This window comes from Zonotrichia albicollis, chromosome 10, assembly GCF_047830755.1.
Source record: "Zonotrichia albicollis isolate bZonAlb1 chromosome 10, bZonAlb1.hap1, whole genome shotgun sequence".
In the NCBI taxonomy this organism is placed as follows: domain Eukaryota; kingdom Metazoa; phylum Chordata; class Aves; order Passeriformes; family Passerellidae; genus Zonotrichia; species Zonotrichia albicollis.
The window spans coordinates 32597413-32614173 of NC_133828.1; the positions used below are offsets into that span (position 1 = coordinate 32597413).

Consider the following 16761-nt stretch of genomic DNA (forward strand, 5'->3'; position numbering starts at 1 on the left):
ACTATTGATTGTTTCCCCCTTTCTTATGTACTTACCATGTAACCAATTATTTATGCACTGAGGGACTTTTTCCCTTACCTTATACTTTTCCCCCTCAATAACTTTTTTAAAAGAGAATCTTTTGAATGTGTTTTAGTAATTCAAGCTTGTTGACTCATTCACCAGTTTTTTATATTTATACAACTTTAAATTCTATTCTTTGGAATAGTTTCTCCTCTATAAAGTATTTTTAAAACTGGATTAATCAGGCATACTGCAGTCCTCCAACATTCTTTTAAGCAAGAGGTTACAAACCACTTGAGCTGTTGATTTCTTGATCCTTTGGGACTTTTGACTGAAGTCCTGTTAGTACTTGTGACTTGTGTAATTTTGTTCTATAAGTCTTTTTCCTCTGATGCTTCTGCCCTTCATATCCTCTGATCTGCTTGCCCATTTTAAGTTTGTATTACCAAAGTGAATAATTTAACATGCTTTTGTCACATTTTAAATTTTGAAATGAATAATTTTATTTTCTAGTAGAGTATGATATCCCAATATTTGAGAAATTTGGAAAAGGGGGGACTTATCCCAGAAGATACCATATTTCATATCATCAACAAGACTACAATGATGGTAAGCACTGCAACAGTTTTATTAATCTGGTTTTTCTCATTGGAAAATGTGATAAAGTTTTAAGATCTTAATGAAATTAAATGAAAACACTGATGAAATTGAAAGCTTAAATTTCTTCCCCACACTCACTTGCTAAGCTTCTAATGATTGATAGAACCTCTGAGCAGTTTTATCTCTAGTAAAGTTATGGATTACAGAATTCCTGAGTCATATGCACAACTGTGGAAATGTTTGCTATCTTTGGCCACACACAAGTCATACAGTATAAGTTTTTGACCTTTGTGACCCTTTTCTAGCTAAAGTAAGTATGTCTGTTTATAATATCTGGTTTTGCTTTAAGAAATCCCAAGTACAGTGGAGTTCCTGTTAACATTTTCTTAGATTAAAAGAGTAAATAAAATCTAAGAGCAGTGATGTAAACTGAGAATTAGTTGATGAAATAAATTGTTGGAATGCAAGGCAGCACCTGCTGATGTGTCCACAAAACTGGTTTGGACAGTAATACCATTGATATAAATTTAACGTGTTAAATTTCTAAAGGAAATAGAGAGGAGCAGCTGAAGGATTTTGATACTTCAGGGTGTGTTGAGCGCTAGTTGAGAAGAGTTACCAAGAAATGTGTCCCAAGACCAGATGGCTTCACTTGCAGTGTAGAATGTGCAGAGCAATAAATGGAATTATGTTACAGGAATCACAGAAATATCAAACTTGGGCACTGCAAAGTCCAGTTCCTTGCTCTAGAGCAAGATTTAAGGAGGCAATGATCTGTCACACTGACTTCAAGTAAACTCTAAATTGACTTGAACAGAAGGCATACATTTCCTTTATATTATCAATTTCCAAGATAGCTTATCTTATAACTTAACTTTCTCTGTCTCCCAAGACATTTTTCCTGCAAATGAAAATAGTAACTAGTTAGTCTGTTTTATCACAGTGAAGAATTAATCATTGCCCTTATTTATCTCTACATCACACACACACACACACACACACACACACGCCTGGTTTCTCGCCTTTGTTTTCTTCTTGTGCCCGAGCTGAGGCTTTTCTTATGGCCACTTTATGTATAACACAGGATATAAGCAGAACTTGGTATGGAGCAGTCACATTAATATGTTGCAGAATGACCCTACTTTCTGGTCACCACTCTGACTGCTGTTCAGTCTTGGGTTACATTTTCCTATATTATATAATTTTCTTCATGATGTCCAATTGCTTTACATTTTGTAGTTTCTGCATTAGATTTCTCTTTAACTATGTATATTGTGCTTCCTTACTGAATTTCATCTTGATTTTTGAATCATCTCTAACGTCTAATTCCATTGTGAATTTTTTTTTTAATCTCTAAATGGACTTTCAGCCACACTCAACATGATGTCATCTGCAATATTTCAGTGTGTTGAATTCCATCATATGTACATGATGAATTAAAATAGTGCATGAAAATGAGCTGAAGATAATTTAAGTGGACATCCCCAGCAGTTTATCTTTCCCTTTGATGAGGAATCATTGATCATGCTCTGAATCTGTCTTGAGTATAATCTGCATAGTAAGATGGTCTGCAACACTTCATAAGTTAGCTTGTGAGAATGTCACATTGAAATGGGAAAATAGGATTGGCTACATGAGACAAACCAATTATGACTGGTTTATCACATTTTTATCTTTTCAATGGTGAATAAAACTGCTTAATAACTTATTTGCATATCTTTCTTGGAATTTAAATTGTCCAGACTAGCATATAAGACTGAGTCTACTATTTCAGAGATATTTTATCTGCTTTCTTTAGTCCTGTGGGAACTCCTCCTCTAGTGTAGTAGCTAATGAATCAGAGACTCATCCTAGAGAACTCAGCAATAACTGAATGAAACTTAATCAAGAGATGCTATTCTAAAAATAGTTGTGTTATCTAAATAGATTAACATAAATTGTATTAGTCATCTGGTTGTAATTAACATGTTGAAGATCAGTGCTGTTTTTTCATTCTGATGCCGTAGCGATCTCCAAATTTTGCATTCCTTATGTTTTGATTTTTAAAATACTTTTGTGGTCTTTCTGTTTGATTCCAGGTGTCAGTCTTTCTCTGAATTAAATACTTTATAGTTTACAGAAGGAAGAGGCTGGCTTGGGTCCTACAGCATTGTGAACGTGTATTTTATTCTCTTAAATATCAGAAAATTGGTATTTGCACATTTAATAGAGCAATAAAAGCAGAGGCATGGCGTTTTCATTCCTCCTCTTATGGGTCTCAAGATTTTTCAAGCATGTTGATTATATTTTGAAAAAAATCCAGAATTTGGTCCCAATTTTCGTCTCTTAAACACAAGATTTTGATTCTGTCTAGTCCTTAGATACATCTGTGATGAATGTTTATTTCCTTCTAGGTGGAAACTTCATGATGATTGTAGTCCAGTAAACTTCATGATGATTGTAGTCCAGTAAACTTCGTGATGATTGTGTCCTATCTCTGCTGTGGCAGATCTGAATGAGGCGATGTAGAGCTCATAAAGTATTTGCATGCACACATTTCTTTCCAGTATCTTTTTGTACTGTAACTTTTGTGTTCTGTGTTTATCATTGAAGGTCGTAAAACTTTTCCAAGAGCCAGAAGGACTCAGGGCAACAGCTTCCGATCCCCGGTCAGTTTCAGCCCCACTGATCACTCACTGAGCACCAGCAGTGGGAGCAGCGTCTTCACGCCGGAGTACGAGGACAACCGCATGAGGAGGAGGGGCAGTGACATTGACAATCCCACCTTGTCAGTCATGGACATCAGCCCACCCAGCCGCTGTAAGTTCTGCCATTTGGTGAACCCCACTGTAAAACTCCTACTTTTCAGGTATATCATGTCAAAACCTAGCGTGCCATCCAAACACATGCCATTAAATAATATGTTTTTATCTTTCTAATAGGCGAAGGTCAGGACTGTGCTCGTCAGTATTTTCATTGCTTGCTGTACCAACCTCCGTGTAGACTTTCAATTGGAATTTACATCTGTGATAAGAAAACATTGTAAAAGTGATTTCTTAGACTTTAGGACCTGAGAAGGTTTTTGTAGGTTGCAGTTACTATTTATTTTTGCAGATCTTGGTCATGTTTTCAGTTAAACTGTAAATTTTTAGTGGTACTGCTTCATACTTGTGGTAGAATTTCAGGAGCAAATATACTTTGTGATGACTTCAGTAGCTTATACCTTGTAATTATGCCTCTCTCTTTTGAAAAAGACAGCTGTTTGTTTAATATTCTTTTTCTGTTTTTCAAATTAGCTATTGCTAGTTGTTTTAAGTATGTCTAGTTCTACCACAAATCATTTTTTGAATAAGTTTAATTAGCTCATGTTTTCCATCTTACAGGGAGTTGTATTGATCTTGGTAATTTAGATAGTGAGGTTTAGGACGCACAGTCTCTGTTGTTGAAAGAGTAATCTTTCAAAAAATTATTTTCTGTGTATTCCAGTTTTTCTCGATCAGCTGAATAACAAGCTCATTTGAAAACCAAAACATACTTATATTTTCAGCACCACGAGCTCCAACTAACTGGAGACTTGGTAAACTGCTGGGTCAAGGTGCCTTTGGCAGAGTATATCTGTGTTACGATGCTGACACTGGACGAGAACTGGCTGTTAAACAAGTTCAGTTTGATCCCGATAGCCCCGAAACCAGCAAGGTAAGTGATACCAAAGAGAGACCTTGGAAGAGGCTCCTGCTGAAGTAGTGGGTTCTAGACCAGGCTCACATTCTTTTCCTTGAACAGGATGAACGTGTTTTAAACGATGTTGTGTTAGGAAACCATGTCTTTGTTAGGAATTCTGTTTTGTTTGTACCATAGATAATTAGTTTGCTTACCTGATTTTAATATTATATCACATTTTAATTTTCAGACAGATCCTTATGCTGTGAAGATGCATAATTTGATTTGGTACTGCCTCAGTCTCTAAAATCAAACAATCTATTATGAAGCGTGCTCTGAAATAGATAATTAGTTATACTAACAGAAATTGGAAGAAGTTACATTTATAAGCAGAAAAAGCTGTACTAATATAAGCGTTCCTGAAAACAAATTGCCAAAAAGAAGTTTGGTTTGGCTACGAAGACAGTTCGAGATTCTTACCTACTTCCTGTTTGCAAAATTTCTAGTATTTTGGATAGCTCCAGAGAAAGCACCAGCTGTTAGTGTTTTCCTTTGGTGCATTTCATTATTACAATATCAAGTGCTAATCAAAGGCATTTTTAAAGTATAGTCTATTATCCTGGAAGAGTTAAGAATTAATGCTAATTATTCCACCACAACGATTAAAATGTGGGGTGGTTTTCTGTGTTTTGTTAGTTGTGTTTTTACCCAAGTGGAAGTGTATTACATGTTGCATGATGATCACTGACCTCATCAACATACTGATATCTGCTGTGCTCTGAAACAAACATAACTTTAAGAAAGGAGAAACAATGAAAAACTAGCAAAACCATCCCAAAGATAATATATAGAAAAGACATAATTTTGCTTGTTTTTAATTACCTCAGTTTAACGTTGATATTTTCTTGTTATAAAATGCAAAAGTTTTGCATTAGCTGTAGGAGTATTTTGTTACTTAGTTTGCATAACTTTAATATGAACACACTGCTCTGCTTGAAAAAATTCAAATCCAAAATCTTAGTTTTGCTACATCAAGCATGGTTAATCTGTCCTGTTTTGTCCTTTCAGGAAGTAAATGCACTTGAGTGTGAGATTCAGTTGCTGAAAAATCTGCTGCATGAAAGAATTGTTCAATATTATGGCTTCTTGAGAGATGCACCTGAAAGGACACTCTCAATATTCATGGAGTACATGCCTGGGGTAAGCAAGAGAGCTCATCCACTTCAGCCATCCATAGTGTGCTGTGTGATGAGCACCCAAGCATTCAGCTTTGCATAAGTGCACACAGGTATTTCAAACTGTCCAAATGAAAACCACCAAAGATGGGTACTGACAAGTGCTTGCAACCTCCTGTCTTCTCCATTGGTTTCTTGAGTTCTCAGAATTACAGTGGCTTGTACAAAAGCTCTTTGTGTGTGGTTTTGGTGTAAGTGGTGCCTGGCAATGTCTTTGAAAAGACAATATTATCATTAGTAAACTCTTAAATCTCCCTGAATTCTATTGTTTTGTTTTGCCACACTTCAAGTATTTCTGGAAAACAAAGATTAGCTGAGATGAGGATGAGAATAAGTGCATACAGAAAATAATCTTGGTGCTTGCTTCTTGTGTGGCACCTGGTACATGCTGAACTGCTGATCTTCTTCTTTGTTAGGAAATATTATAAGGTCAGAAAACTGTAGATTTTCATTTTCTCACCAAGTGGGGTCAGCAGAGCTAAACAAAATGTGCTCCTATAAAAGCAGAGGCTCTGTATTTCTGGAGTATCTCTGTATTTCTGAATAGTTACAGCAGTCTATTTACAATGAGACTCCAGAGAGGAAAAGCAGTGTCTGGGTGTTGGTTTCTAAGTGCAGGTGGGGTTTTTTTTGCTTCTTCGTTTTTTTGAGTTCTTGGTCTTATTTTGTGGGATGTCTTGAATTCTTCTGACATTTGGAGAAGTGACAGAAGTAATCTTAGCAGTTTGTAACTCCATGTGACAAAGACAGGTTATACAAAAATAGTTGCAAAACTATTTTTGAAGAAGTTTTGCTTACCTATTATTTTTTACCACCCTGTAGGATGTGGTGTTTTTTTTCTTAACAATGTTTTTTTCTGAGTATAAGCTAACCCAAAGGGCATGTGTTATGTTCATCCTGAGTGTCAAACTTTAGGAGGCTGTTTAGGGGGCTGTTCTCTTTCTGTACATTGTAGTGGAACTATTCAGCCGCTTGCAAGTTTTAAGGTTAAATCAAGAAGAATTGTAATTTTAAATGGCTACGTTTCAGGCATGAATGTAATTGAATTTCAGTTGAATTCTAGAAGTGTTAGTGCTTTATGCTTCTGTGCCATAGGGTTCCATCAAAGACCAATTGAAATCGTACGGAGCGCTCACAGAGAACGTGACTCGTAAATACACACGGCAGATTCTGGAAGGAGTTCATTATTTGCACAGCAATATGATTGTCCATCGAGATATTAAAGGTAATGAGAGTTCTGTGCACAGTTCAGTGCTCTTTATTACTGATCCTTTTCCAATCTTATGTGAAGCACTAAAATGCAATTAAGTTTGAAATACCAAAATACTGACTTAAAATCAGTGTGGTTGCTTTCCATCTTTTAGTCTTGTCACTGTTGTAACCTGGGGAAGGAAAAATAAGCAACTTTATGATGTTCTAGCAGAGTTCTGGCTATGTTTCTTTAGTCTTCATCTGTAAAACAAGCAGGATAAATTCTGTTGATTTTATTTTACTATTAATAGCTTTAAATATATTGGAGGATGATGTCATTAGGAATAGACTGTGCAGAGGAAAGTGTCATGACTTAAACGTTTAAATTTACAGAGTTCTGCTTCATCAATAATATAGAAATTAACCAGCACTTCACTGGTACAAGAAGTGACCAATAGAGATCACCTGCCTGATCAGACTTATTCCATTTTACTGCTAGGAAGCCTGGTGTAACATCTACTTTTTGCAGACAGGTGCAGGTGACTTGCAAGTGTTGCATAAGTAAGGTGTGAATATGTAGGGAGATGGTGATGTGCAGAATAGATGTGTTGAACACGATGCTGTTGTATTCTGTAATATTTTTACCATTTTTCTGTTGCTTTGTATCAGCAGTGTTTTGTTCCAAAGCAGGTTGAGATATCACAGTCAATTTGTACATCTTATGCAGAAAACTGCTTTGAATAAATCTATAACACAATTTGAGGTTTTGCTTTACAATAGTATGGGAGACATTTTCAGTTGTGTGGAAATTGTTTCCCCATTTCTTTTAATTTGCCATGTGTAGCACATTGCTTATTTTGTCAGGAGGGCTTTACAAACGGACTGCCCCTTCCTGGAAAAGGCCTGGATGCAAACAGTGTGAGCAATTCATTATTTTCTGAACTCCAGAACAGACTAGTAGGAATGAGCAGAGAAAGTAAATTCTTGGCTTGAAATCCTAGATTGGTGTTGAATTGTACCACTGTATCCAAACTTCTTTTACTGTTTCCTGCACCAAAACCTTGAGTCTTTTATGAAGGTAATGCTGTGTTCCCTTCCCTCCAGGAGCAAATATTCTGCGGGACTCAGCAGGCAATGTGAAGCTTGGTGACTTTGGTGCCAGCAAACGGCTGCAGACCATCTGTCTGTCTGGTACGGGAATGAAGTCTGTCACAGGGACTCCCTACTGGATGAGTCCTGAAGTTATTAGTGGAGAAGGGTACGGCAGAAAAGCAGACATCTGGTATGTTAAACTCCTTCTCCACTCAAAAGTGTCATTTCATTTTCAATAGAGAGTAGGTGTTTGTTATCTGAAGCTGCTGCAGTGTTTCATCCTGGGATTTAAGCTGAAGAAAGTGGCAAATGTGAACACTGACAGTCATTTTTGGAGAGTCTTAACACTGAAATTTAATTTTTCACATGGCAATTTCTCAGCCCATCAGTTTAAACATCATAAGAGAATCCTTTCAACTGACCTCGCATGAAGTTAGGATTACCAAACTGTTTGTTGGTTCTGGAGAGGTACTGACTGAAAGCAATATGTGAAGCTTTGAAACGTCAGTTCAGTCAATGTGTTGTAATGAAACCTCAACACCAAAATACCTTTGATGCAAGGCAGAAAATAAAATGCTACTCCTCTAGAAATTGAACACTTCAGAGTGAATTTGCCAGATTTAAAAGAGAGTATAAAAAAAAAAAATTGGTTTAAGTTGTTATTAAATAGGTAAGAACTAAGAGGGAAAGGTAATTTGCAAAAATGAAGGTTAGTGAAACATTGTATATGCCACAGTCTAACATGGCTCCTGCCCAGTGGACAGATGACTTTGGCAATGAGACCCCTTGCACTGCAGGTGATCTGTGAATACACAGTAATGGGCCGGCAGCAGCAGACGGCTGGAGCAGTAACACTGTGTGTTTAAAAAGGAACTGCATTAAAAAAAAGGAACTGTATCCAAACAAAGGCAGTACTTTTAATTTCAGGGAAATGAATTTGGGCTACTTCAGATTTTTTAGTGGTTACTCTGATATAAGTGAAAAATAGGTCCACCTTAAATATCAAGCAGTTCACTTGTTCAAATTTCAAATATTGGTACAAAGGTAATTGTGTATTTCTTGATGAAAACTTAATAAAAACTACCAAAGTCAATCCTTATTGTGCAACATACCTCTATTTAAGTACAAAGCTTCTTGCACAAGAAGCTTTGTCCTTAAATAAGTTTGAAAAACTTATTTAAGTTTTTTAAGAAGCTTTTTAAAACTTCTTTTAAATAAGAAGTTTGAAAAACATTCAAACTTTTAAAAAATTGGAAAATTATTCCAGCCTATCCATTTTGCAGTATTGTTCACTTGTTATTGGAAGATGCTGATCTTTAAGGACTTCTGGAACAAAGTTTCTCTGGCCATATATATGCCCTTTTACCTTCCTAAATTCTTTAAACTTGTTCCTGAACAAAGATTGTTTAGGAACTTAAAATTTTGTTTGTCCATCGAAATATATTTTAGTATCCTTAACTAAAAGAGAAGATACCTTGAAAGTAGGGCTTTTGTTCTTCAGCTGCCATATTAAGTTTCACACGATTCACTGGTGATAACTTGTGTATTTCTAATGAGCTGGCACCACACGTGGCATGCATGGAGCTTTCCTGATGCTTTGCATTTCTGTTCAGCCTCAAGGAGCAGGAAAGCTTCCAAGTGCAATGCTGAGCGCTGGGTGCTGGCAATGCCCTCTGACAGTTAATACTGCCTGGATAAATATGTAATTATCCCTTCACTGAGGTAGTAGCTTTCAGCCCAGGGAAGTGATGAAGTGGAGACATAGGTAGTGATTTGTGTAACTCAGGGATAAAGGTATAGCAGTACATGCTGTTTTTTTCCAATGCCTGTTCCATGCTGAAGTTACTCTGCAGTATTATGTGGACCCTGCTTGTTTGTGGTATTTTAGTCCCTCTCTGCTGTTTCCTGTTTTCCTGGGAGGCCATGACTCTGTTGTAACCTGCTGTTCCACTTCTGCCTCTGTTTCAGGAGTGTAGGTTGCACAGTGGTAGAAATGCTCACTGAGAAGCCCCCGTGGGCAGAGTTTGAAGCCATGGCTGCCATCTTTAAAATTGCCACTCAGCCAACCAACCCCCAGCTCCCTCCTCACGTCTCCGACCACGCTCGGGATTTCTTGAAACGGATTTTTATCGAGGCCAAGCTGCGACCGTTTGCAGATGAACTGCTGAGACACACGTTTGCACACTATCACTAACACCTGCCTCAACTCAGCTTGCATCTACTGCATTTCTTTTCTATTTGACTGCACTTTTATTTTTTATTTTTTACAAAGAAAAAGGAGAAAAAAAAGACAAGAGAGAGAATATTCTCTTGAATCTTTGTTTCATTTAGATTGTAAACAATCTAAAATTTGTATCTAAAATGAGAATCTTCTCTTCCCCCCTCCCACCAGGACTAGAACTTTTTGTTTCTATAATGTACTGATGTGGTTGATGTAGATAAAGCACTTTAGTACATATTCGTTCCTTATTTAAAGAGGAAAAAAAATTACAATGCTTGGACAGTCAGGAACTGTGTGACTTTTTCTGACACCGCTGACTGACTCAGGGTGCAGGGAAAAATAGACATGCAGCTAATGGACAAGAAGGTTACTTCTATGTGATTCTTATCTGTATTGTAGGTACTTGCAACAGAGAATTCTAAGTTCTTACTGTATTTTAGCATTTAATCAGCTTCTGGAATGTACAGTTTAAGCAGGAACACACGGTTCTGAGAGTTAATTGATGAAGCTGGAAGAACTTGGAACTCTTTGTGCAGCAGCATGTCTAGCTGGTACTTCTATGTGACCAAAAGAAAATAACAAAAACGAGCTCAAAACTGATGTACTAGTTAGAAGTTTTGGTGTAGAATTATTGTATTATCTTAATATGAAAATAATTACAGGTAAACAGATATGGGCCCAGACTCCTAGAAACTACTATACTGCAAAGGGGAAATTTTCCATGCTAGACAAGGGTCAGCTATTGGATGTAAATAGTTAGGAGAATGCCTCCTGCTCTATCTGCCAAAGAGAACCTCTGTTGCATAAGCTTTGAGGGAGACAGTTATCTTAGCTGATAAAAAATACTGATGTTGAGGGTAAGTTCTCCTCCACAGTCCCATGAATGGCTGCAGGGGAAAGGGAATGACTAATCCTTGTGCAGTATATGAGTTACTGGATTCAGAATGAGCTATAAGAAATATTTGCAAAGCTGTTGAGAGGCGCTAGGATGGAATGTATGTCAACATCAAGTGCCTGAATAATATAAAATTCTTCCCATTCTGCACTAAAAAAAAATTGGTTTAGTAATGCAGGTCAGTCATCTAGGATGCGTTGAAAATTCCTGAAATAAAATCAAACATCTCTTAACATCAGGAAAGAGTCACTGAGAAAGCTAAGATTCCAGTTACATTTTTAATAAGGTTGCACTGATGAATCCTATGAAGAAGGAGGCACAGCTCAGAAAATTGTACAAAGAACAGGCCAAAAGTGCAGAGAGCCAGCAATTAAATAACATGAGTGTGAATATTCCAACCTGATAATCCAGATTGGTATTTGTCAGATTTCCAGCTGTCATAAAGTGTACATTAATTACTTTTTCTATTTCTGAAAGAGCATAATAAAAGAATTAAAAATCTGAAATAACGCTTCTCAGCTGAGAAGCCCAGGTACTGATCAAGTGTAGTGAATAACTGTCTTTTCACAATAGAAAAATCAGACTCTCATATTTTTGTAGAAGAACAGAACATAGATAATTTAAAGGGGCATTTGGAAATAAACTATTGGACAACAGAACTGAAATTATGTTTACTGTTTTGGATGATTCATTGCTTGCTTTTGTTGTTTTTTAAAGGCAGAGCAGGCTGGTACTGTTACCCTTGCCCAGTCTGACAAGGCTCTACCTGTTCTGCATCTTTAGAGGACTATCAGATTTACAAAATGCATGGAGACAGAACAATAAGCTTACCCATTCCCACAGTCACTCACATATGGGATTTCTGAATGTATTCTGCTGAATTCCATATGTTTTACCAGAGCATAACAGGAGTATGGATCTATCCTAACCACTTTACCTGTAGTGGAGTAAGAAAGACTTTTTTGTGGCCATCTCTCCAGAGACTGAGAGTGGTGATTTCTTCAGCTTATGTGAGTATTTTGCCCAACTTAAAATTTTCTTGGTCAGGGTACACAACTGTGCAAGGTTTCCCGAGCACAGGAGGAGCTTCTATACCAGGAATAGTGTAAAAGGCTGAAAGGAAAGGCAGCTTGTACTGACTTTTTTTTTGTTTCTCTGTCACTAGATAAAAGCTATGAAGCAGCCTTTAAGAAGAATTGGTATGTACTCTGCTGTCAGGGGCCTTTGCTTTATAAGCAAATTTTAGTGACCGTAGGAATGGGAAGTTTAATGTAGAACCGAATCGTTTATGTAGGTAATTTTCAAGATCATGTAATTGAAATTAATAATTTCAGACTAATAAGGTACCAAAACCAAGGTGAAAATGTATATAAAAATCCATAGTGGTCAGTGATTCCTGAAAAGGTAAGGAAATTTTATATTACCAAAAAGGGACGTTAAAGGGAAAATGTAACCAGGTTTATCTGTAGCATTCATAACATTTAAATATACTATTCTAAAGAGAAACTGCACTCTCTGAAGCTTGAAAATTTTCAGAATCTAGTTTTCTTATAATGTGACCTTTCTGCGAGACAGTGCTGGATCATGTATATTGCAATATCACTTCCTTGTTGTGATTTTTAATTACTGAACAATCAAGTTTGCTGCTTTTGTGCCTTTTCTAAAAAAAAAAAAAAATGGCATTCAGTCATGACAACGGTCAGCATTTTGGAGCCAGGAAAAAAAGCAACTTTCAGAATGCATTTTTCATCATGTCTTTAGCATGTCAGAAAGCTGCCAATGTAAAGACTGTGCTTCTTAAATGAAGTTGACATTTTCCAGTTTGAGTGATTCTAGTAAAATTTTATAAATTTAACCAAGGTTAGGCTTGAGCTAGTTTTTGCACCCTAAATATAATTTCTCTATGGACTTAAATAACTTACAGTAAATCAGATGATTATTAACACAAATATTTTGAGCTAGAACTAATTATGAAGCTAAATCAGACTTTCACCAAGAGGTTGGCTATTACTTACCTCTAGTGGGGTAATGTAGTAAAACAACCTATATACAGGGTTTGTTAAATTCTTACAGGGACTCCTGGGGTCATGGTGAATGACCCCTCATTCTGGAATTTGTGAGGTTGCATGGAATTTTAAGCTTTAAACTCCATTGGAGGAGGATTGCAAAGCCAAGATCCCTACTCACAACTTCTTGTATCCCACTTAAAAAGCCACCAGCATTTTAGAATCATGAATTGGTCTTAATTATTGAATCCAATTATAAAAAAATTCCAGTGAAAGCAATACTGCTGCAGGGATGGTTTGCTTTTCTGTAAACAGCATGATGAAGCTGTACTCCCAGAAAATAAGGTTTGAAATTAATGGTGAGTATTTGTATTTTCAAAAGTCTTACTTATCTAATGATTTTTAGTATTCTGCTGTTGCACATATTAAGTGAGAAAAGCTACTTCTGTGGTATGGTTTTAATGGTGTAACTAACAGCCCTGTTAGAGCATGACTCAAGGTTTCAGTTGTGTTGTGTTGTGTTAGAGAAAGTTGCTTATTTTTTATTTGGGGGATAGAAATATCCAATGGAAGAACTCATAAACCTATGGGTCTAATAATTGCATAGTTAACTCTACAGTCTTCTTTTCTTGACAGTTTAAATATAGTATTAAAACTTCTAACTTGATTTCCAATTAGAATTGTAGCTAAATAGTCCTTTCAGTAAAACAAAATGAAATGTTTGGGGTTTTTTTTAGCTAGTGCCTTTTTCTCTGTATGCCTTAATTTGGTCCATGTTAGAACACCATATTGAAATATGTCATACAATTCCATGTCACCATAGCAGTCTTACAGAATGGGTTTTTTCGAAGTGCCCAAAGCAGAGCTTGTCTAACTGCTTTGAAAAGTGTGCTGGAGTTACAATCTGCAGCAGACATTCAAATTCAGAACTTGAAAGTGATTTTTGGCTTCCTGTGCCAATACAAGTTTCCTTTTTACATTCTGGATATTGTACACCAGTGTACATGCCAGAAAGAGGATTTGTCTGCATGCACAGAAGTCACTGGATTGTCAGGATTTGGCTTCCTGGCTCTGGGTACCAGACTCTGCAGCAGTTTCTTACTGGGCTTGAAAGCAAAGTTGGTACATTTGTAGGTGTGGTACTATATTAAAAGCTGTTTACTTTCAGTGCACAGGAATTTGATCTGTCCAAGCAAACAAACAGATTTCTTTCTTGTGCTTTTTGGATAATCCTAACCCTGCTGTTGTCTTGACTGAAAGCCTCGTAGCACCCGTAGGTACAGTGCAGTACAGCAAGCCATTCATTTGGGACAGCATAGAGCTATGTCTAACTGCAGCTTCAGAGACTTGAGAAAATTGGTCAGATCTACAGTTATTTATAACCAATTTCTTACTTTTTTAATCTTGACAGACTGTGTCACGCATATAGAGAAGTATATAATGTGTGTGCTTGAATGTAAGTCCCTATGGTGTTTCTGGAAAAGCGAAAGTATTGCCGCCAGTGTCATTTCCTCCTGCTGGTAACTTGCTGTCTTGTGACAATGCCAAGTCTGCAGTGTAGAATCACATACAATTACCAAAGCTTTTCTATCCCATATACATATAGCCAAAAGTGATGATTCATGTCTCTTATAAATAGTGTGTATCCACCAGTAAGCTGTTGCTGACTGAGTAAAGCAGGTACTAGTAAAAAAGTGATAGACACTGCCCATATTTCAGACATGTGGGTGTTTATATTTGCTGTTTGATATGCAAAACTCATGCTTGTATTAAAATGAAGAGTTTTCATTTTAAAAGCTCTTTCTAATTTAATCTCACTGTTGTCATTCTAAAATTACTGCATAAGCTTGGTGACTAAAACCTGGTGACTTCTGTAGCTGGGTTTGAGCCTTGGGACATGTCAGGAACACCGTGAAGATAAAACTGTAACCTGATCTGTTTTGTGCACCATAGTGAGAATGTTCCAAAGCTCTGGGAAGCAGTCAGTCCTCTTTATGTGACAGCCAGATGTCACCCACAGGTACTTGGGTGTGGGTGCTGCCTTCAGGAGGAGCCACTAATGTGCACTGAGGGGTCAGACAGGTTTGCTATCAAGCCAGGGTTTCTGAATCAAAATCTGTGATCAGAAACAAAGGAGCTCCTTTCTCACTTGATATCCCCCACTTGGCCCACACCATTTATTTTTCTTTGTAGCTGGCAAAGCTCAAGTCCTGCATAGGTGGTAGCCTGTGATAGCTCCTGAGTAAGGTGTCCAGCTTTAGACCAGGGAGCCCATCACTTGAACCCAGGATGCTGCAGCTCCCAGTTTGCTGGTGCAGTCCTTGGGTTTCCTCTAGCAATGTATTTGTATACTGAGTGGAGAGATAGATGGGGTGGAGGAAATGATATTTCTCATATTTCAGACCAGTCACATCTTGGCTAGGGCTTAGTTTTCAGAAATTTATTTAAAAGGGAGAAGACCTGGATTAAACGGCATAAAGATTGTATCTCATGGTTCAGCCCTTGTGTTGAGTCCACAGGTACGGATTGGAGGTCAGGGTCTTCTTTTGAGAAATAAGGAAAAGGATACTCCAGCTCATGAGTGGATAGTCATAGGAAATACATCAGAGCTTTTTTGTGCTTTTTACCTGAAAACTAGATGATCCTTTTTCCCCAGAGGTTTATAAAATGTGGATATATAAACAAGGATTGCATTTTCTTTTCTGAACAGCCATTAGATTGTCAGTTCCCTAGTGTTTGTTTCTTGTTAATACCAGTAAAAGAAGGTGGTGTCACCCTAAAATTGGAGTGGTTTATTAAAGCATAGTGTCTGTCATCTCAGACCTCACAGGGGTTGTATAATGGAGTATCACTGTAAATATGTGGAGGAGACTTAGATTAATTGGAACGTAGGCTTTTAGTTTTCATGAAGCTATGAATAAAAATTTGTAAATTTACTCTTGATCTAATGTACATTTTTATGTAGCCATTAAATTCTCTATTTAATCTATCGGTTTCTCACTGTAAATGTTTTTACTCTCAGTTGAATGCTGGGCACAGTTTGTAATGTATGTACACAAAGGTGTTTTTTTCTATCAACGTTGACTTTTTTGCACATTTTTGGAAATATTTAATTTGTACACTGATTTAATACTCTGACCAATTGTCGATGGGTGTATGAGAATCACGTGTGTGTGCAATGTACTACTGTCTGGATGTATGGGGTTTTTTATTACTTTTGAGATGTTGCTGCCAGTAACTGCACTGCTGTTGCTGCTTTACATGGAATATCTTGTGTATAAAAAAAGATAAAAACAATTTAAAACTTAGGTTATGGTTATCATGGTTGAGGAACTCAGGAGTTGGGCATTGCTTGCTAGTTCCGTTGTCTAACAACCTTCCAAACTTAAAAACAACCAACCAACCCCGCCTTGTAATTCTGTGTATGCATTGAATGTGTGTGTGTATATATCCCAGTAATCTTATTCCACAATTTCATTTCTACATTTTTATGAACTTGTTTTTTAAGGGTACTATGTTTAGTTAGAATAATTAAATATATAAAAGCTTTGAGAGATGATTTACTAGATAAATATATTTTCAGCTGGCTGATGTTCAAAATATTTTTTTAATTTTTGTTTTTAACCATTCGAAATGTATTTGTATTTCCAAAATCAGACACGAATTGTACTTAGAAATATATTAAAACACTCTGTAGGGACAACAGTGTGATTTCTCTTTTAAGAATTCTGTACTTTAGAACACTGCGCAATGTCACTGTCGTATCTCAATTTCGCGTTGGCTTTTTTATTGTTATTTACGGTGCACTTTCCACAAGTTCAATTTCTTTTATTAATATTTAATTATTTTTCCTCATTTCCCGCTGTTCCGGGCGTGGCT

The 16761-nt window shown here is 36.8% G+C and overlaps 1 protein-coding gene across 2 annotated transcripts in view; it reads left to right on the plus strand.

The window, feature by feature from the left end:
- The window catches only part of MAP3K2 (mitogen-activated protein kinase kinase kinase 2), a 47718-nt gene extending 31133 nt beyond the window's left edge, over positions 1-16585 (plus strand). Inside the window, exons 11-17 of one of the 2 annotated variants that reach the window (XM_074548719.1) lie at positions 517-612; positions 3196-3402; positions 4130-4278; positions 5311-5442; positions 6573-6702; positions 7773-7950; positions 9729-16585. In XM_074548719.1, coding sequence (XP_074404820.1) covers positions 517-612; positions 3196-3402; positions 4130-4278; positions 5311-5442; positions 6573-6702; positions 7773-7950; positions 9729-9954 — 1118 coding nt within the window. In that variant the 3' untranslated portion in view covers positions 9955-16585. The remainder of the gene's footprint in view (positions 1-516; positions 613-3195; positions 3403-4129; positions 4279-5310; positions 5443-6572; positions 6703-7772; positions 7951-9728) is intronic. The other variant, XM_074548720.1, reaches the window with a different exon arrangement.
- The last annotated feature ends 176 nt before the right edge of the window (positions 16586-16761 follow it).